Below are 21,589 nucleotides of genomic sequence, written 5' to 3'. Positions count from 1 at the left end.
CCCCTCCACCTGGCCTGCATTCTTGGATGGTAGTACCTGGGGAGCTCAGTGTAGTACCAATTAAGAAGATACAGGGAGCGGAGTGATATGAAGATACCGCAGCCAGGCCCCGTATAACAAGGCAGGTACAGGAACCAGATGGTATAGCTGCCACCGGTTTTAAAGATAAGATATAGCTGCTGTCAATTAAAAAGGGTAAGTGTTCAATTCCATCCAAAATACTAGTTGCTGAGCCAGAAATTTGTCCAATGGATGAACTTTGCTCATTATAATCTCATAATAATGCCAAAACACACCTCCATTTCAAAGGGTATATGCCTCTAGCACACTTTGGAACATGCATAGTGAAGTTTTTACCTTAAAAATCAAAGCAACATTTTTTACACCAATCAATAACAAAGGTATGTATGACTAGAGTCACTCAAGCTCCACCTAAATGTAGAAAATAGTATAAAATACCCTAACGATAGAGGAAGGGTGAGGGAAGACACCATCACTGAGAAGTCAAGGGAATAGCATAAGACTTGTCAGACCAGTCGACAGGCTGTGCCTATCTTCTCTGCCCCAAAGGGATGCTTTGGGGTGAGATTTGTGCACGTAGTCATACCAAGTTTTCCTGGAGACAGTTAGACTTCAAGCTTGTATTTGTAATCACATTAATAGTGTTATTTGGTCATCTTAGAATTTACATATATATGGTACCAATACTTATTTCTTGCAGCTAGCATTTGTTTTTACAACTAAAGTGTATTTTGCAACTAAAGTGTGTTTTTGCAGAAAGTGCATTAATCAATGGTATCTAAAAGAACTTGCACCCGTTGCTTTAATAGACCTCATTATTTGTAGTGAGAATTTCTCATTGAATGCACTCAGACTTATAGTATAAACTATACTATTTGTGAATCTGCGCAACGGCGTAAATTCAATGACTGCGACTGCCCCGCGCTATTAATGAATCTATTGTGCAAATTCAACGTTATTGAATGCACTCAGACTTATAGTATATATTATACTATTTGTGAATCTGTGCAAGCGCTTACCAGGCATTGAGCACAATCAGACTTACAGTGCCAGCTTGAGGTTATATGATGTAATTGGGCATCACTCGGGGGTTCAGCCCAGCAAGGGGGCTTAACTTCTGCTAAATTAGTCTTCTTAATGCAACACTGTCATGGTTTAACCCGAGCTAGCAATACAACCGTGATAGCCACTCACTCGCCCCCAGCCCCCTCAACAGGGGAGAGAATCAAAAGGGAAGGGAGAAACTTGGATTGAGATAAACACAGTTTAATAATAAAATACTAATACACTACTAGTAAATATATATATAAAATAGAAATAAAAGATACTCAAGGCAATTCCTCACGAACTCTGTCCACAACTGAGCAGCCAGTCCCAGCAAGCCACACCTGGTCCGAACAGCCAATCCCAGAGAGAGAGAAGAGAGGAAAAAGGCAGAAAAGCCCAGAGGCCTCTGCAAAACGGCAAAAGGCCAGGCTAAAAACTCCCCTGGCTGTGCCCTAGAGCAAGCAAGCAAGAAAGCAGAAGAGCAGAGACAACTGGAACACCCAGTCTCCTTATGTATGAGGCAAGACACTAATGGGATGGAATACTCTTATTGATCAATCCAGATGTCAGTCAAGCTCTGCCCCATCTCTTCCTCGCTGCCTCACACCTGTGGGCAGAGCACTCAGAGTCCTTCGCTCTCAGACCAGAGCAATTAAAAACATTAGCTCTGTGCTGGGATGTTATCTGCTTGTTCTCAAACTAAGTCCAAATAATGTGCATGCTAACTATGAAAAAGAAAGGTTTCTAGCTACACAAAGAAAATTAACCCATTTTCAGTCAAACCAGCACAAACATCAATAAGGCAGGACAGAAAGAGAAGATGTGGCACATAAGAAGGTGTGCTGGTTTAACTGAAAACAAGTTAATTTTCTTCATGCAGTTAGAAACCTTTCTCGTCATTGTTTAGATTTAGTTTGGAGAACAAGAAGATAACACGCCAGGACAAAGTAAAAGTTGTCTGGGAGCCAGGGATGTTCTGAGAGCTCTGCCTGCAGGTGTGAGTCAGCTAGGAAGGGGGGCACAGATGGGCCTTGACTGACATCCAGACTGATCAATAAGAATATTCCATGCCATTAGCATCATGTTTCATATTTAAGGAGAGTCAGGATCTTCTGGTTAGTTCTCTTTTTTCGGAGCTGGTTTGTCCCAAGTTTCTCCCTGTTCAGGGAAGTTCTGTTTGGGATTTTCTTTAGTTCAGCTTTTTGCCATCTTGCCTTTTGCAGAGGCCTCTGGGCCTTTCTGCCTTTTTTTTCCCTCTCTTCTCTCTCTGGCATTGGCTGTTTGGGACCAGGGTGCTTATTCCTGGGACTGGCTGTTCAGTGTGGATGAAGTTCGTGAGGAATTGCATTGAGTATCTTTTGTTTCATATTCTATTTTCTTTTTATATGTATTATTAGTAGGAGTAGTATGTTAGTATTATTTTGTTATTTTATGAAACTGCATTTATCTCAATCATGAGTTTTTCCCTTCCCTTTCGATTCTGTCCCCTGTTCGTGGTGGGAGGCAGGGGAGCGAGTGAGTCGCTATCGTGGTTATATTGCTAGCTCGGGTTAAACCATGACAGAAGGGAGAGGATATTAAGACAGAAGTCTCGATGGAAGACAAAGGAGCAGCAGGCAGCCAGTAGATGGCTGGCAGTTGTTGGCAAATAGGAAGGTGAACACAGAACATGGCCCTTCTCATAGTGCAAGAACCTAAGTAGTCTGGTGGGAGCTTTAGATACTTTTAGAGCCTTCTATCAACATGTGTTTGTATGCACTGTAGGAGCCTGTAGAGCTGCACCCAACTTACTGGGGGCATACCAGTCCAAATCAGGAGCTGATGCATTTGGAGGTTCTAGCTAAGTTTTTTTCTCCACAATTTAGTTTTCTTACCCAAGAATTGTTTTGCAAACTAGATCAGGGCAAAGTAAGTATGGCTATTCAGGAGGTCCACTTCACAACAACACTAGTGCTGTGACCCAAAACATGAATGTGTATCTTCTCCAGAAGAAAGTTACACTTTTTACATTGAATAACCTGTACTGTGAACCTTCCAGAATTGCTGGTCAGTAGCCCTCGTAAGACAGTCTCTTTACTGATCATTTAATATTATTTGACTTGACAGAGATTGCAAAGTTAATTAACAATTCCTTTTTGTTGAAACAAAGGCTTCTGAATATAGATAAGAAATTTAGCAGTTATTTAGCAAGGTTATATTATACAGGGCTACCTAAGATAATATAGAGTATGTAAGGTTTTATAATATGCCAAGTTACTACATAACCTCATTAATGTTTATAAATATGTAAAGGGTGAGTGTCACAAGGATGGAGCCAGGCTTTTCTCAGTGATAACCAATGATAGGACAAGGGGCAATGGGTACAAACTGGAACACAGGAGGTTCCACTTAAATATGAGAAGAAACTTCTTCACAGTGAGGGTGACAGAGCACTGGAACAGGCTGCCCAGCGGGGTTGTGGAGTCTCCTTCTCTGGAGACGTGCAAAACCCACCTGGACGCCTTCCTGTGTAACCTCATCTGGGTGTTCCTGCTCTGGTGAGAGGATTGGACTAGATGATCTTTCGAGGTCCCTTCCAATCCCTAACATTCTGCGATTCTGTGATTTTGTTAACATCAGGTGAATAACTACACTCAGTTATTCTAAGAGATTCTTGCTGATTTGATCCCAGTATTGCCCCAACAGGACTGATTTGACAAAGGATGGGGAGTTACTGGGATCAGAATTTTATTTTAGCCCCACCGAGTATGATGTATAACAAGAAGGAAGAATCTGAGAAATGCAGACTTGCATTTGACCCACAGCAGCAAACAAGGTGTTCAGGTGCCTACCTGGTCATAATCTAAAATGCACTGTTTCTTCATGTCTTACTTCTTTTGGTTTTCTTAAGATGCTCAAATGCTCTCATGCAAGTACTACTTAATCTTTTCTTTCTTTCTGTACAGCAATTTGTCTACCCAGTCAATTCCGATGTACAAGTGGCCAGTGTATCCTCCTAAAGCAACAGTGTGACTCCTTTCCAGATTGCATTGACGGTTCTGATGAGCTTATGTGTGGTGAGTTGTCTTTCCTTGAGATTAAAGTGCTGTATTCAAGTGTACTGTCCTACATCATTATGCAGATCCCCAGTGCTTATATAGTTACATTATTTCAGGGAAGCCCAGTGAATCAGGAAGCCAGATACTCTCACAGTTGTATTTGGCTGCTAAATATAGTCATCCTGTGCCATTGGTCTGTGCAGCAAAAGTGTGAGCTTGCAGCATAGTGTAGTGAGTCTGTAATGCGGGTAAATTTCAGATAATGCAGGAACGGCAGTAGTGAAGATGAACTGAAATACCAGTGTTACTTCAAGCTAGTTCTGCAATACTGGATGAGATACAACACTGTCTTGTTTAGATGGGCCTTCAGATCCATACCCAAAGGGACCTGATTCTGCTCTGCTCAGTACCTTGGAACTTGCAGAGCTGCTGCTAAGCTTGGTGTGGCTTTCAAAAATGTGCAGCCCTATCCACTGCAGTTACAGAGTCAAGCTGGAGGATAATTATGTGGAGGAACTAGCATACGATAAGCAAATGTCCACAAGAAACCATAAGCTGGTCTTTTGAAGTGCCAGTAGGGAAAGAATTTAAGGAGAGACCTTGATTGTTCTGGTCAAAATGATACTTTGCATTTTTGTGGCCATAGGTATATGCAAGTTACAGGCACACTGATGGCAATTGCTGTATTAGTCCCTAGCAAGGTCTGTTATTTTGCAGTCCAAAGTGGGCAGTAAAGTTTACTTAGTTGTGCTCTGCTTGCGATTTCCCTCTTTTTGCACCATCAGGGTGACTAGTGCATGAAGTTTTCAGGCAATGGGGCAGATAAAGAGACAATTTAGTAGCTCATGAGTGGCCTGGAAAAATAGTTGGAACATAGCATTTTTGAACAAAAGCAAATAGATGTGCTGATCTGTTGGTGATTCATTCTGAAAAAATATCTGGTGTTGGGTTTGTGTAGAGAAATGCTGCATTTTGCTTAATAATGTTGGCTATAGGACCTTGGCTAATTGTGACATTTTTAATATCTTAGAGTCTTGTCATGTTTTGAAGCACCAGTTGTCAGAAGCTATACCACTTCTGGGGCGAGAGGAGGGGTCACCAGGTCTGGTCAGGGTAACCTTGTTTCTTCCTTCCATTCTCACAGTGGCTACAGCAAGGAAAAGTGTATTTCATGAGCAAGAGTGGTGAAAGGAGCCCAAGTGGTGAAATGAAGAAAAGGCTAAAAGAATGGTGACAAAAACTATTTAGCTCTCCTGTTGGAAATTTCAGACTGAGAGGTGGTAGATGCCCCATCCCTGGAAACATTCAAGGCCAGGCTGGACAGGGTTCTGAGCAACCTGATCTAGTTGAAGATGTCACTGCTTATTTCAGGGTGTTGGACTGGATGACCTGTAAAGGTCTCTTCCAGTCCTAACTATTATATGATTCTATGCTTCTCAGGCTTCTCACATTTTCCATTTATCTCTCAGTTCTCACCCAGTTCCCTCAGTTCCCTGGATAATGTAATCCACTTCTGCCTTTGTATTTTTTTTTCATTTTAAATTCTTTGTGCACTTGGCAAAATCTTTTGGTGCCAAGTTAATGCAGCCGTTTCCTGTTAGCACTTTGAGTCCAGTCCTACAATTAGGTCTTAACTGATTTAAACATGTCTCTATATAGACATAAGACTGTCTCTTCTGGAGTCTCTCCGGAATGGAGCATTCTGTGGATTCTTGCTTGACAGAGGGAAAGAACTCAAGTAGGGAATAAAAATGATTGCGTCTTTCTAGATAAGGATCTTGCATTGAAAAGAAGCTAGGTTTAACCAAAATGAGAATTGTGTGTTTTAAAATCCTGGGAACATGTTTTAATTTTGGCCTTGCTTTCTTCTGGTGTCATAACTGAACTAATCTGACTCTTTCATAGTTAGGGCCTTAGTTGACATAAAAGCTATCATGCACTAGTGTGAAAAGTAGATAAAGACTTTAAGACAGAAATTAATTCTTGATGCTGAGCTGTTAAAGAGTTCATTGGTAGATCTTTGTATTTCCTTTATCTCCATCCTCAAATTTCAGTTGGTTTTCATTCCCTTTCATTGAAGGGAATGAAACTTAGAACCACTGGAGAAAAATTTTATGAAGGGAAGGCTTGAATCTTACATGAACCATTTCAATTCATACAACTTCATTAAGGGGGGAAGGGGTCTGTAGTTTGATCGGAACATGTAAAATTGGTAGGCTTTTACCAAGATGGGTTTTTTTTTTCGCTTTATGTATTTGGTTATGTAAAAAAATAAAATAATAAATGTTGTGTGAATCACATGGAAAAAATGTTTTCACTGAAGAATGTCACATATGCAAAAAACAGAGGTGTCAGGTTTATTTGGCAAGAATTTTGAATGTGTTACCTATAATCAGGGGAGATATGATGCTCATCTCAAATACTGCAGGACTTTTTGTTATTTAACATTGGGCTATATAGTGGAAACAGAAATAACAAGTAGAAAGCATTTGAAATATTCTGGATTTTGTTTTCCTTGTAATTTGTAAGAGGTTTTTTTAGAAAACAAGTAATATTTTAGGAAGGAGAAGTACTCTATTTTAAGACTTATTTTAGCTAGGAAGGCAACCACTGCTTAACACATATGTTAGCTTCCCTACTTGTAAACTCTTTTAATTTTTTAATGTTATTGCTAGTCCAAAAGGCTTTTGAGAATGCAGATTCCTCCCTGATTCAGGACTTCATGTTTATAAATGTGCTCTATCCTTAACCTGTAGACTTTGTGGGGGGAAGAAACGGAAACTTTCTAGGCTGTTGTTATGTCAAGATGATAAGTAATCCTGTTACAGATTAATTGATAGACAAAAGGGAGAGTACCATGCTAATACTGCTTTATGTACGTGGAGGGGAAGAGGAGGAAGTCTGGTGCATTGAATCCGAATACACGGAGTTATAGATGCCTGAGTTTGTAGATACTTTTAAAGACACCGTGTGAATGACTGTGAGCTGACTGATTTCCTGCATGAGCTCCAGGACACCAACATATATATATATTGCCCCACGTTTAATGATCTCCTTTTTTTTTTTTTCCTCTCTTTCCAGAAAAAACAAAGCCAGCCTCAGATGAGGCACAGCCACACAGTAGTGCCATTGGTCCTGTCATTGGTATAATACTGTCACTTTTTGTCATGGGAGGAATGTACTTTGTTTGTCAGCGAGTGGTGTGTCAGCGCTATGCCGGGCCCAATAGTCCTTTTCCACATGAGTATGTCAGTGGCACCCCTCATGTCCCTCTTAATTTTATTGCTCCAGGAAGTTCTCAACATGGCACTTTTACTGGTAAGGATGGTAAGGACCTTGCATCTAATCAGTAGCGTTACATTGTCTGTATTTGGAGTTTTACAGGTTATTAAGAGTGCTAGATGTGAAGTTTTCAAAGAACAGAAATTAGATGTTGTTGACCTGCTTGCTCAGTGGCTGTGGTATAAATCTGTCATTTGAATCATATGCAAAAACTATTAGATGCATTTCATTAGGCATCTTGCCAGATTTTCAAATGCAATTTTCATGCTAGGTTGCATCTGCACACATATCTATGTTTTTAATAGAAAAGCTACAGTATTTTGCCAGTGAAAACATCCTCTTTAAATAGTTAATTCTGTTGTATATAATAAAGCCTGGGGTTTGCATAGCACTTCTTACCTAAGGCCTGAAAAACACTATGAAGAGTAGTGAACCACATGAAATATTGGAAACTAAGAATGCATGTACCATTCAGCATTCTAATGAGAGCTCTGTTGAGTTGTTCTTCATGTCTTGTACTCAGATATCCTTGTTTCTGTCCTGTCCGTCAAGGTCTTCACACGGTTTTGTCCTGACTGCTCAGGATGGATAAGTCATTCCACAGTGGAAAGAAGCAGAGAAGTGAAGCAGCTTAGTTTACTATAAAACAAAAAAGAAGGGGATAAACCTCCCTGCCCAAAGTTAAAACAGCAAATGTAGAAGAACACAAGCAGTCTGGCTGCAGTTCTGTAGTCTGGCTGGTCATTCCCTGAAGCGTAATGAAAACATCCCCTTTGGTTTAGCTCACCTCTGAGATAGCTTTCCTGTTTGCTTTTGGACAAAGTAGTTACTCTCTCTGTGTCTCAGTCCTCCATCTGTAAAACAGCAAAGCTTCTCTACCTCACAAAGGACTCAAAGCATGCATCCAGAGAAGTGCATGCAGCTATGATGCTGATATAGAAGGAGGACTCGAAGTATACATAAAAGCTCAGGATATTCAGCCAGTAGATAAGAACCCAGAAACCTCATATAGACATCAAAGTAAACTCTTAAATCATAGAGTCATAGAATAATTTTGGTTGTAAAAGACCTTTAAGACGATCAAGTCCAACCGTTAACCTAATAAGTGCCCAGTCCACCTCTAAACCATTTTCCTAAGAACCTCATCTATGTGTCTTTTAAACACCTCCAGGGTCGGTGACTCAACCACTTCCCTGGGCAGCCTATTCCAATGCCTGACAGCCCTTTCAGTTATTATTTTTTTCCTAATATCCAATCTAAACCTCCCCTGCTGCAACTCGAGGCCATTTCCTCTCGTCCTGTCACTTGTCACTTGGGAAAAGAGATCGACACCCACCTCACGACAACCTCTTTCAGGTAGTTGTACAGAACAATAAGATCTTCCCTCAGCCTCCTTTTCTCCAGGCTAAACAACCCCAGTTCCCTCCACTGCTCCTCATAAGACTTATTCTCTAGACCCTTCACCAGCTTTGTTGCCCCTCCCTGAACTCGTTATAGCACCTCAGTGTCTTACTTGTAGTGAGGGGCCCAAAACTGAACACAGTATTCAAGGTGCAGCCTCACCAATGCTGAGTACAGTGGGACAATTACTTCCCTAGTCGTGCTGGCCACGCTATTTCTCATACAAGCCAGGACGCTGTTGGCCTTCTTGGCCACCTGGGCACACTGCTGGCTCATATTCAGCCAGCTGTTAACCAATATCCCTAGTTCCTTTTCTGCCAGGCAGTTTTCCAGCCACTCTTCCCCAAGCTTGTAGTGTTGCATGGTGGTGTTGTGACCCCCATGATGTACCTCAAATTATTATTTAAAAATGTAGAATACACTTTTTGTAGACGAAATAGCAAATTCTTAACTACAAAGCCCTGAGAAGAAAAAACATCTCTTCAGGGTCAGAATACAAGAAATCCATGCTTTGGAGTGCTTGGAGTCTGCTTTTCATGTCAGCTGAAAATCAGGTAGATGATAAAGACAAATGAAAAGATGTGTCACTGCTTAATATTAAACAAGTTTTTGAGATGTGCTAATTGTTGTTTTGTTCTAGCCATGGCTTTGAAGATAGGGAGATACAACTTAGGTTTAGCCTTTCTCACACTTTAATGACTCTGATCAGCTGTTCCTGTTTAAATTATGTTTTTGTGGTTATCAAGAGGTTTTTGTGGTAGGAAATAAAATTTCAGGATGAAATCCTAGCAAGTGAAATCTTTGCAGTGGTGTTTTAAATTGGACTTCACACTAAAACTTTTTTAAATAAAGCAAATATCAGTGTTTTTCATCTATACTTCTGTGGGTGCTAAACTAAGCTGTCATTCTGATTCTCATTCGTATTTGTTAGGTTTTTTTCTAATCCATATTGCTGTCACAAGTTACAACAGCTGAAAATATTACCATAGACTTTAATTCTAAAGAAAAAACATAGGTTCCTAATACCATGCTATTTCCAAAAAAGATAAATAGTCATGAATGAGGATCACAAATAGAGTCACTTTACTTGTAACAAATATTTCCTGTATCTGATAAATTTCTGAAAACTTCCCAAACTAAACTCTTCCATTAGCACCGAATGTTCTGACAGGAAGAAGCTGAAAATATATTGCCTGATCTAAGTGTATATTGGAGTAAAACAGATTGGAGAATGTTGTCTTCCCCTTTCCTGTCACCTGGGGTTTTTTTTATTTTTCGCTGTTTTTCGTGTACTTACAATAGAATTTCTTTGGATGGAAATGAAAACTTTGAAGGTTTCTAGCTTGTTTTACTTGGGCAAGGTGTAACACTTTTTTTGCAAATGCCCGAGTTTGTTTAATTGGAAATTTCTTAGTGATCTGAGCAAAAGTTTGGATCAACTGTTCTGGAGATTCCTTTCTCAGCACAGTGTGAGAGCAGGTTGTGAGGAGTTCAGTGCTACAGTGAGACAACAGGTGGTCTGGAGGTGAGGTGTTTTCTTTACACAATATGTTGTTTCTTGTAATCCTGAAGTTTTTACATAAAACACTGTTTCCGAAGTGACAACCAGTAGCATTGCATGGGTTTGCCGATCTGTGGATTTGTTTTGTTTTGCATTGGTAGGTGAAATTGTGGTTTACCTAATCTTTTTTTCCTCTCTGTCTTACTGCAGGCATCTCTTGTGGAAAGTCTATGATTAGCTCCATGAGTCTCATGGGAGGAAGCAGTGGTGCCCCCTTATATGATAGAAACCACGTTACTGGAGCCTCTTCGAGTAGCTCATCCAGCACCAAAGCCACTTTCTACCCACAAGTATGTTTTGAAAATATACCTGTGAGTTAGGTATCTCCCACTTCTGAAGGAAAGGAAGATCAAAATTTGTATTACTAAATGGAATGTTAATAATGGTTGTTCTCTGTTTATGATATGCAGGCCCAGTATGACACCCACTGACCTTCACAAAAGGGCTTTGTTGTAGTCTGTCAGGATTACACGATGCTATATGGTGTCAAAAATGTTTTGTTATTAAATACTCAGTTGGATTGTTCGTGGGCACTTCCGTTCTCCTGTCTTGTGTCCCTTGGAGATGCCACTTCCTTTGTTCTTTGTAAACTATTATGTCAGTGGCCCAATGACATTTTGCAGTGTGTAATGCTGGAGGCACACCTGGAATTAAAAGAAAAACAAGACATGGCAGGACTAGAATGCAAACACATACGAAATAAGCTTGGCTTGCTGTTTAGATAAAGTGTCAATTATCGATGCTTTATTAGAAAACTAAGTGCATACACTGGGAGAGAACACTGGGACCAGCAGAGGTTACTTTCTTTGGGTTTTGCAGCTGTAATTTAGCTCCATTTCCGGTTTTTAACTGTTGGAAGTAACAGAATTTTAGTCTCCATGTCAAAGTTTCATTAATTCAAAGATGTATAGTATAAACGGAAATTATTCTCCTAGAATATGTAGGAGAGACATACAAAGGTTACTGTTCACCAGCATTTTGTCATATGACAGGTTTTTTCGTTAGTGCTTCTGAGCAAAACATATATTCACTCTTCTGTTCACACAAGCTTGCAGAGTCAATCTACTAGCTATTGAGTTGATGTTCCAGTGGTATTTAATCAGGAGCCTGCATACTGTGCAGGTATATGTGTAATGTGTTTACATGTAAACTATTATGCTATGTGTCAGCATTTTGATTGATAGTGTTTTGACCAGTGGCAAATGTGCTCTCTCTCACCTTTAAGAAGGACAAAGACAGAAAAGAGAGGCTCATGAGCTTATTTGTTGATTAAAATTAGTTACTTATTTCTTGCATTACCTTCTCAATGAAACCATCAAGAAGGTAGTCACAGCTAGCAGAAGTTTAGAACTCAGCAGCCCTCCTAATTTAGCTTGTCTCATGCTTCACCAGTGTCTCTGTAACTTGCTGAACAATTTCATGCTGCTACCTAGTTGATGTGTCAGTGCCACACTAAAAAGGATGAACAGAAAAAACTTCCCTGAATTTATATGAAAAACCCCTTGCTTAAATCTTGAAAGAGGAAAGAAGCTGAAGAGCTGATCTGCCTGTGCCATTCTATGGGATACATGTTGGCCAAAAGATCAACTCTTCAGTTGGACTTCTGGTCTGAGCTAATGTGACTATTACAGGGAATTCTTCCACACTTTCCACTCCAGGCTGTGTCAGCCAGGGCCTGCAAGCATGATATCAGGCTTTCCGTCAGGCAAGGCATGCTGGATACTTAGAAGGAAGCTGTTGCAAGGGCTTTGTTATACTGAAGTTACTACTTAATCCAAATATTTTGGTTAGGTAGGCTTTAGGTTAATAATAAAAATGAGAGATCTAAGCGTCTCATTGTCTTGGCTTTTTTGTTTGTTTTGCTTAACACCTCTTAGTGGTACTGAGAGATGGTCTAGTGAATAGAGACCAGGAAAGAATTGATGTCAATGGAGTTAAGTCAGTTTATATACCTGGGAACCTGGCCACAGGCATCCTGGCTGACACTCTGCTGGATTTAATCTGACCGTGAAGTGGTGTTGATGCAGCTCAGGGTGCTAGGAGGAGAGAATCCAGGAGTAGCATGCAGTGCTCCTCCAAGGAAGAGGATTTCTGAAAGATACTCTTGGGGCAATTCCTTGTCATTCCCCACAGCTGCCAATGATGATATTGAAGCTTGTCTCCCCTCACATGGATCTGGATGCAAGGCTTGTCACTATTAGTAATGATGAGCTCAACTCAATGGCCAGGAATCATTTTGCTAGATGCTGCACAGTGAAGACCAAACCAATGATCTCCACTCCAGTGATTTTACAATATTATTATGAGAGAAGAGCAGAGGCAGAGGAAGAACGCTATCATGGTCACTGTGGCAGGCCATGGCTTGGCAGAATGCCCAGGACAGGCTGTGTACAAGGTGCTCACATCAGTAGCAAGGCCCTACCATCAACACCAATGCTGTAATTTTCCACACTGGAGGGAATGAAGCACTCTCCTTGTTTTTAGGCCAATGTCCTGCTGGCTGTGTCAGGGTTTCTGCTTCCTGCTAGGGGAAGAATCCTAAAGGATTCTGAAGCATAATAAACTGTTTTCCTAGTGTGAAGGTTACCAGCACAAAACCCACGCAGAGCTTGTTCATATACATGTATATGTACACACAGGCTAGGGCAGGCTATAGCTGTTTTTTAGCTTAGACTGTTTGCATTGTGAGCTGTGCCAAAATGATATGTTTACAGAACGGCAGTAAAAAGTATTCAGGGAAGGATGGAGTCATGTTAGTTATAGTAAAGGAACTTCGCCTCCTGACCCTGCTATTGACTTGGGGGTATGTTTAGGGGCTGAGTGTGGAACAGACTTCATTTACCATTAGCATCTGCTGAGGATGATATCAGTCCTTATGTTCAAGAAAGCGCACTGAGATTCTGTAAAACTGGGTCTAATTTCCTCCACCTTTACCCCAGCCTTCCAGGTAATAATGTGTGTGGCAAGGAAGAAAATTCCCTGTGCTTTGAGAACTTTGGATGCCTAGTGTACCTAAGCCCAGAGTAAAGTCTCGTAATGAACTTCCGTGATCTTTAAAAATGCATTTACCCACCCAGGCAGCAAGGAAACTACAATAAGGATGAGTGACAGGATGAAAGCATCAATAATATTTACAAAATAAGTACAGTCATATAATTAATCCAAACTTTCACACTGCTGTTCTTCCTAGATCTTGAACCCACCTCCTTCCCCAGCTACTGATCGCTCACTGTATAATGCGGAGATGTTTTATTCCTCAAACATTCCTTCTACCACGAGATCCTACAGGTACAGCTCAGATAAAAGGTTTAATAATCTTCTGTTGATCTGTCCTTTAGTTTTGGATCTTAAGCAAAATGTTCTTGTTCAGACTTTGCCTTGTTTAAAAAGACTTTTCCCTCTCTTAATAAATGGCCATTCAAATCGAGGTTCTGCCAGTTTTGGTGTTAAACAGTGGCTTTGTGTTTAGTTTGACACTACAGGGTTTAGCACCTTTCAGTACAGTGTTACTGAGTAATAATGCAATATATATAGACTATATTGCTATGTAACAGTCACTTAGCATCCTGTATGGAGAAGGTTGGTGTTTTCTGTTCAGTTCCTCAAGCTTATCTTAAAACTCTTTGATGAGTCAACCTATTTGTTAGTGACTGGGCTAAATGGTCGTGGTGGCTTCCTGTGACTGGTCAGGGGCTGGAAGAATGCACTGCTGACTGAGGGTAGTTGTGCCATTTATATTTAACACAGTTCAGGTACTTCTTGGGTTCCTAAGAAAACTTGAGTTAAGTCTCACATGATATTAATGGACAGGTATCCTGACTGAGGACACAGAGCTTGTTCATTTTCAATCTCTTTCTTTCTTTTTTCACCAGATTGCAACTAATGCATATGTCCTTTTTTTTTTCTTTTAGGCCATACCTTATACGAGGGATAGCTCCACCCACAACCCCATGCAGCACAGATGTTTGTGACAGTGACTATACTACTAGTCGATGGAAAGCCAACAAATACTATATAGATTTAAATTCAGACTCAGACCCTTATCCTCCTCCACCCACTCCTCGCAGTCAGTACATGTCAGCAGAAGAAAGTTGCCCTCCGTCTCCTGCCACGGAACGAAGCTATTTTCACCTCTATCCTCCTCCACCCTCTCCTTGTACGGACTCCTCATGACCTCAACAGAAGGAACTTTTCCTGTAAATATTTTAAAATATGAACAGATTTTAAATATATATTTTATGATTTAATTGGGGTGGGAATTTAAAAAAAATAAAATGTGAATAAAAATGAGTGGGAGGGATGGGGCTGTGAAAAATTGTACAGAGGGAGGATATTTATAAAATTGATTTTTTTAACTTAATTTCCATTCTTTTGTGCCATATTTGCCTTTTTGAAGTCATGAAAATGACTCAGTCTCCAAAGGATTTGGGGAAGCAATACAGAGAATAAAAACACATTTAAATAACATTGTCAGTATCTTCTTGGGAGATACCCACCACTGGGAGAAAACATGCAAAGATCACAACCCTTAGATGCCCCTGTTTGCAAGTGAGCTGAATGCTTCCCAGCAGAACTTGTATGTTGAGACTTGTATTTCAAACCTTCCCCTCCATTTGCTTAGCGTTGAACTGGAAGAACACTTCTTTTGGCCAGAACTCCCGTCTTAACTAGGCCCACAGGTATCATACCCTACCTCATGTCACAGCACATGGCCAGTTCTGGAACTGATTCAAACTAAAAAAGATAACTAGCCATAAAAAGCTTGGTTTAGCTCCAATCATTTCCCCACTGCACTGGGTCAATGGTAGCAAAGCAGTTGTGTTAATCTGTGGGTGAAAGCAAAGAGCAAGTTTAAAGTGGTATTTAAGCTAAGAGAAATACCTGACAAACTGCAGATTGGGTCGGACTCACCATTTTAACAGTGATGAAACCAAGCTCCTTCATCCACCACAAGGATGTGAGGCATTGATGATGGTCTGGGAAGAGGCTGTAATAGTCAGCTACTTCTCAAAGCACAGCTCTCTTTTTCCCAGCAGTCCAGTAATTCACTGTGCCAGGTCTCCGAGATATTTATCTGTGTTGACTTGATCAGAGAATTGCTGAATCTCTAGTGTTCATTTTCCAAAGTGAAATGATATGGTCACTTGTATTCATTTAAATGAGGAAAGTTGTTTGATTCTAATTGGTGTTTGTAGAAAATGGTATCTGCCTATCTCAAAACTAAAACACCTGCCATTCAAACAGTTTAGTCATATCTCTTAAAAATTTGCCACGGCATTAGTTTAGGTTTAGAAATAGACAGAAAAAGCACAGGGGAGGAAGGAGAGGACACAAATACTGCTTTTTAATTGTCTTGAAATAAAAAACATAAACTCACATACAAACTGCTGTAACCTAAAGATACCATGATCAGAAAAGTGCTTATGACTCCTACAAAAAAAACCCTTTGGGGAGCTAGGATCAGTCCCTTTCAAAATACAGAAAATAAATTTTTGTGTTGACTGGTCTCTTGCTGTAACAAAAGGGATTAGGTATTGTATAGCACTTTATAAATTCAGCTCTGGTAACAAAAATGTGAGTGCTTACTTGGGACATCTGAGGGAAGTTCTGAATATGCAAAGGCATACCTGTTCTTCAGCTACTGAACAGCAGATGTGTTGGGCCTTTGACAGCCTTAATACTGTTTGCAACAATGAAAACTTTTCCTCTCATTTGAACTTAAATTATAGTTGCTTTTGGATCTTTTAGCATGTTATTTAAGAGAACATCAGAGGAACCTTGTAACTCCAGGAGAGGGGTCTTTGTTGTGACAGTGGAGGGGCTGGGACCACACTGTTCTGATCCATTTTGTGTTTTCGGATTTATTAGTCCAGATTTGTTCTTCCTATCTACGTTGTTCAAGGATAAGATTTGTGCTGTCACTGGTGTGTTACTAAAACTCTTAAAAGTAGCTTTTACTAGAATACCTTCATGTCTAGATTTTCACTTGAGAGACTGAGCACAAAAAATGTGCCCACCATTTTTGATGGAGAAGAATTCAGAATTGGAGAATACAACTTTGGAATTTAAGAATGGGTTCTTTCCCCATCCCCTATCAACATTAGTAATTCTGTACTATGCCAAGAGGTACAACGTCAGAGTTTGCTACTCTCAGATTGACTTGGCAAATCTCTGAACAAGTGTTAATGATTTGGTGAAACAAAGCAATTCTCATGTGATCATGTTTCAGTGAACTAAAATAGGAATATAGATCCCCAGGATATTTTATGGACCGTGTTAATTATATAAAGGAGTACTTGTTCTGCATTACAGCAGTTGGTAGTCCAATTTCATATCATTTGTAATTTTGTGCATGATAACTATTCACTGTTTATAATTAATTCATTAGTTTAGTTGTCTTGTGTTATAGTTCTAGCTTAGAGACATACTACATTAATTTTCCTGTATTCCTGTGGTGACACCAGATGCAAAACTACTTTTTTTTTTTTCATTAAACCACCAATCTTTTTAAAGAACCACAACTATGACAATCCTAACAACTTCGTCTGAAGACTTGTATCCTATTGCAAAGTTTGGAGTTGAGTCCAAGAAAATTAGCATAAACTGTCTTAAGAGTCAAATTCTTTTGGGACTTAGGTATTCAGAAGGAAGGAAGCACTTGCTGAATGGGGTGAATTAAGAGTGTACATTTTAATTTCAGTTGGACATTCATAGCCTGATGTTTGCTGAAAAATTGCCTCCTCTGAGCTGCTTGAAGTTTGGTGATGAGAATCTAAGCCCCACAGTGCTCCATAATACTGACTTTAAAAGCCTCTTCTAACAAGAATTTGTATACAAATTTAGCATCTTAACATTTAAATACTAAATATTATTTTTGATTGCTATATATACTTTAAAAGGATTACATGGTGCTAGAAAAGACCAGAAAGAAAATTTGAGGGACAGGAGCTACTTCTCTGCAGAAATATCCTCAGTGTGCTCTTAGTGGTTTCCATCCTGTGAACTTTCAGGCTAAAATGTAGAAAATAGGTGCTATTGTCTTCTAGATCAGGATGACAGGAAGAGTTGCAGGGAATTGGTGAATGCATATGACAAGTTATGGTAGTTCAGGGCTGAATAGGAAATAAGTGAGATAAAGATGTGTTTTGGTAAGGTTTAGGTGTAGCTTTAACAGTGCAAAAGCTTTCTGTGAGAAAGCTGACAGAAATATTATAAGATTTCTCCCTTATGAACCTGCACAGGGATGCATGTGACTACCTGTGTGAGCTTGCGAGTACTTGAACCTGTGTTTTCAACCACTATTTTGCAAGCCCATTATGACTGCATATTATGACTCAGAACAGCTCAGGGTGTAATATAGAACTGTGCCTGGAGAGCAGCTAGTGATGGGCAAATGATATGGTTGATTCTGTGTTACATTTTAAGGACAGATGTCCTAGCAGAGGGCAACTTACCTGCCTTCCAGTGCAGTCATGAAAGCAGCTACCTGTGTTCTCTTTTGTAGCATTTGTCCTATCTGCAGAACAGATATATAAGCAGGTATTTTCTGATGTCATTCATTTTATTGGGGTATATGTTGAGTCAGTTCAAATGAGTAGCTGTGCTTATAACTGTACTGCAAGTAGTAGCAACAGTGTGAACCTGTAAGGTAAATGGACAAGTCATGATCTTTGGCAGTGAAGTATTACTTAATTTCAAGCAAAAGTTTTGTGTAAATTATAGCTAGACTGGTCAACAGCCACTGCACCTGGAAATTGGAATGGAGATAATGAATTTATTCATTATTGCTGGATGATTTTGAGGAAACTTCATTAGCAGTATCCCAGCTGTCTTACTGGTTCAGTTTTCTTCTGTCTGGACAGATTGCTAAAGAGCACTTAGGCTAAGATTAAGCTAAATCTGTATGTATGACAAATAACGTTTTCTTTAGGATAGTGTCATAGTATAAAATGCCCCATGTCTGAAAGTGAGACTGCCATTATTAGCATATTCTGAAGAGGAAGGTGGTAATGAGTGGAAACAAGCTGCTTCTTTTGGAATAATGGGTTTGTTTTTTCGCTAATAAACTTTGATCTCTCTGGTTTGCAATGGGTGCAAGTGCTTTCCTAGAAGTTGTGATTCTTTTCAAAGTAACAACAAAAGGATCTCTGCCTTCAATACCTGTTCTACACACCTAGGATGGGCCTTCTGGAAATCTACAGTCCTGTTTATCCTAGATCTTTTTTCCATCTGATATCTAGGAGGTCATATGCTAGGACTCATCATATTGTCCTCATTTTTATGCCAACTAGTGCCTCTTGGATTCTGAGACTTTTGGAATTCTAAAGTTCAGTGCACAACAGATTTGGAAGCAGGAGCACTCAGTAATATGCCAGTCACAAGGACATTCCTCTATTGCCTGTAGGGTCAGATCCCTTTGCTAGGGAGAACTCCTGTGATACCCTTCTTCAGAGCCTCTGGAGTATGTTGTACTACTTCACTAGTGTGATCAGTCAAACTTCACGAAAGTTGTATGCCCTGTTTGTTACAAGCATTTTCAGAAGCAGGTATTTTCCGATGTCATTCATTTTATTGGGGTAGATGTTGAGTCAGTTCAAATTAGTAGCTGTGCTTATAACTGTACTGCAAGTAATATCTGTTAATGTCAGGAAATGAAAACAGCAGGCAAGCGTGTTCCCAACAATTAATAACAGACAAGAGTGCCTGGCATGGAGCCCTGAATTAGAAGTAACATATTTGCTGTTACAGTGCTGAAGGACATTATTAAAATGTCCATGTTTCGACAGAGTGTTAGACAACCCACAGTCAAAGATGATAGATATTTACAAATCAGTTATTCAGTTGTTTCTATGCTTTTATTATTACTCCATTATGAATTATGAGTGCAGTCCTCACGATAAATTTGGTTTGTCTATAGAATGTTCAGGGAAGGCTGAATCCTAAATTCTGAGAGGTGTCTGCTGATTCTTTTGCTGTTCTCTTAGGTGTTGCAACACTTTCTGTTCATCATTAAATGTAAAAAGCCCCTTCCCCTATTGTAAGTTTAGCTGAACAGCTTAAGGTATTTACCACATATTAAAAGAAATACTAATATACATAAATATTTTCAATCCTGTCATGTCTTCTAGCTCTCCTTCCTGAGAACACTTACTCTAGTTTTTGTAAAGGGTATTTTTCTTTAATTTGTTTATTTTGAGGTTGGCTAACTATGCTGTTGGCCTTTTCACATAGGATTGCACTCCTTTGAGGGGTAAAGAGGAAAAATTTATTTTAAAGAAATGGTAAGCCTGCTGATAGGAATAATGGAAACAAGTCTGATGATAGAAATGGCTTCTGCATTCCACAACAAAATCGTTCAAAATGCCATGTCCTGACATACTACTGACGGTGCTCCCAGCCACTCATGACAGCAAGCTGCCACATCCTGGCTGTTCCCAGCATAAACCACAGCTCTTGTTGCAGCCCACCTCTGGAGTCAGGGGCTGGGTTCTCTCCAGACAACACAGAATCCTGGTGGATGGAAAACCACAATAGCAATGCCTAAATGGGTCATGTTATATTGACAAAATATGGGTAGAGAACGTGCTTAGACTTATCAGAGGAGCATTGACAGCTGCAGTAAGTGACAAATTCACTGTCATTCGCATAACTGAAAAGCAAGTACTCCCACTGGCACACTTTTCTCTAAAAACTAATGGTGCTACTCCTGTGATGGTGTTCCCAGGTAGCTGTGTTTGACAAAGGGAATGATAATTCAGTTTGATTTGTACAGAAATCCTTCAGTTTGCAAATAAGTATGGAAGTATTTTGGTTGCAACTACAAGTTATAGTTGTAAATGGAATTCATAAGCCTATGGAGATAAAACAAAAAATATTGAAAACAGCCTTGCTGTTGTACGTGAAGTTTGGAGGGCATCATAAACAAACCTGTTACCTAATTGTATTGCAATTGCTGCTATTGTAAAGGTACATGAATATACAAAGAGTACCAAGAATTTTTATGATAAAACCCACACACAGTCTTTTTTTTAATTTATATTAAAATGTGTACTCTTCAAACAGCCTAATAATTACAGCTTTATATGTGTATCATTTTGTAGCATTTGTTACTACAAAAGAAAACCAAACCAAATACTTCAGTGCCTTGAGTTTTTTAAACAGTTCAGCATATTAGCTGGGGGAAAAAAAGGCCTTAAATCAAAAGTGCCCTGAGAATCATATGTAGATTGTACTCCACTTGTTTTTAACAAAGCTTTGTATTATTGATGGAGTTCTCTTCAGTTAAAATACATACATCCACAAGTTGTGGAACTAACTGAAAGCCGACAGCTTCTGAATTTTTTTAGAGCATGCATGTCTTGAATTTGCAATATATTGGAATTTGTCTCAAATGCATTATTTCAAGTGAACTTTGATTAATATCTTCATAGCTATTTCAACAGAAATCTTTACACCTGTCGAAAATACACAACATTAAAAAAAACCCCAGTAACTGACACTTACGTATTTGGGGATTAAATTGATGCTACTTTCAGATTGTCAGTACAGTACTTTTCATTAAAACCATAAAATCTTTTTTGTGTTACAGAAAGTCTTCACCAAGTATTTTTCCAAGCATGGCCTTCTAGCATACAAATGAACTTGGTAATACTGTCTTAAGAAAAACCTCTTTGAGGCTTTCATCACTTCAGACCACTATATGTTAAAAATTTTCTGGCCATGAAAATGTAATGTTTCTTTTTGTTAACAAAACCAAAGTCTTGTTTGAAGGAACTGGTATTTTATCTAAATATCTGTACAGATAGCAGACTCTGCATTTGTACTGTAGATTATGTGGATTTTGTTTTATAATAAATACTTTTAAAATATTTGATTAGCAGCCCTTTTTATGAGTGAAGCTGTTTCATCATCTACTGTAGACACGACCAGCCAGCATCACAATTCTCTTAGATACTGTTTAAGATAAGGATAGTGTTTCTGTCTCTTTGATTTTAATTTAAAATGTACAATAACAGCAAGAGCAAGGAGGTTAAGAGGTTGATTGGAAAACTGGTTGCCTTTAGAATTAAAATTGTTAGCTAGCTATAGAGTTTACCACATATTTGTCAGCATCATGACCTTATCAAAAATGTTACACTCCCTAGGAAAAATCACTTGTGTTTTGAGTAGACCAGATCAGATTTTTTTTTTCTTTTTTTTTTTTGTGGTGAACATACTTGGAAACTAGTTCCATTGAGTC

At 39.3% G+C, this 21,589-nt stretch overlaps 1 protein-coding gene across 3 annotated transcripts in view; it reads left to right on the top strand.

Annotated features, from left to right (window-relative positions):
* The window catches only part of LRP5 (LDL receptor related protein 5), a 186,455-nt gene extending 165,277 nt beyond the window's left edge, over positions 1–21,178 (top strand). For 2 of the 3 annotated variants that reach the window (XM_065635179.1, XM_065635180.1), the window contains 5 exons: positions 4,014–4,124; positions 7,188–7,424; positions 10,501–10,640; positions 13,541–13,638; positions 14,262–21,178. In XM_065635179.1, the coding sequence (XP_065491251.1) occupies positions 4,014–4,124; positions 7,188–7,424; positions 10,501–10,640; positions 13,541–13,638; positions 14,262–14,523 (848 nt within the window). In that variant the 3' untranslated portion in view covers positions 14,524–21,178. Of the gene's footprint in view, positions 1–4,013; positions 4,125–7,187; positions 7,425–7,940; positions 8,228–10,500; positions 10,641–13,540; positions 13,639–14,261 lie in introns of those variants that run through there. The other variant, XM_065635183.1, reaches the window with a different exon arrangement.
* The last annotated feature ends 411 nt before the right edge of the window (positions 21,179–21,589 follow it).

Source organism: Caloenas nicobarica, chromosome 5 (genome assembly GCF_036013445.1).
Source record: "Caloenas nicobarica isolate bCalNic1 chromosome 5, bCalNic1.hap1, whole genome shotgun sequence".
NCBI lineage: Eukaryota > Metazoa > Chordata > Aves > Columbiformes > Columbidae > Caloenas > Caloenas nicobarica.
This window is presented reverse-complemented; position numbering and strand designations above follow the sequence as displayed.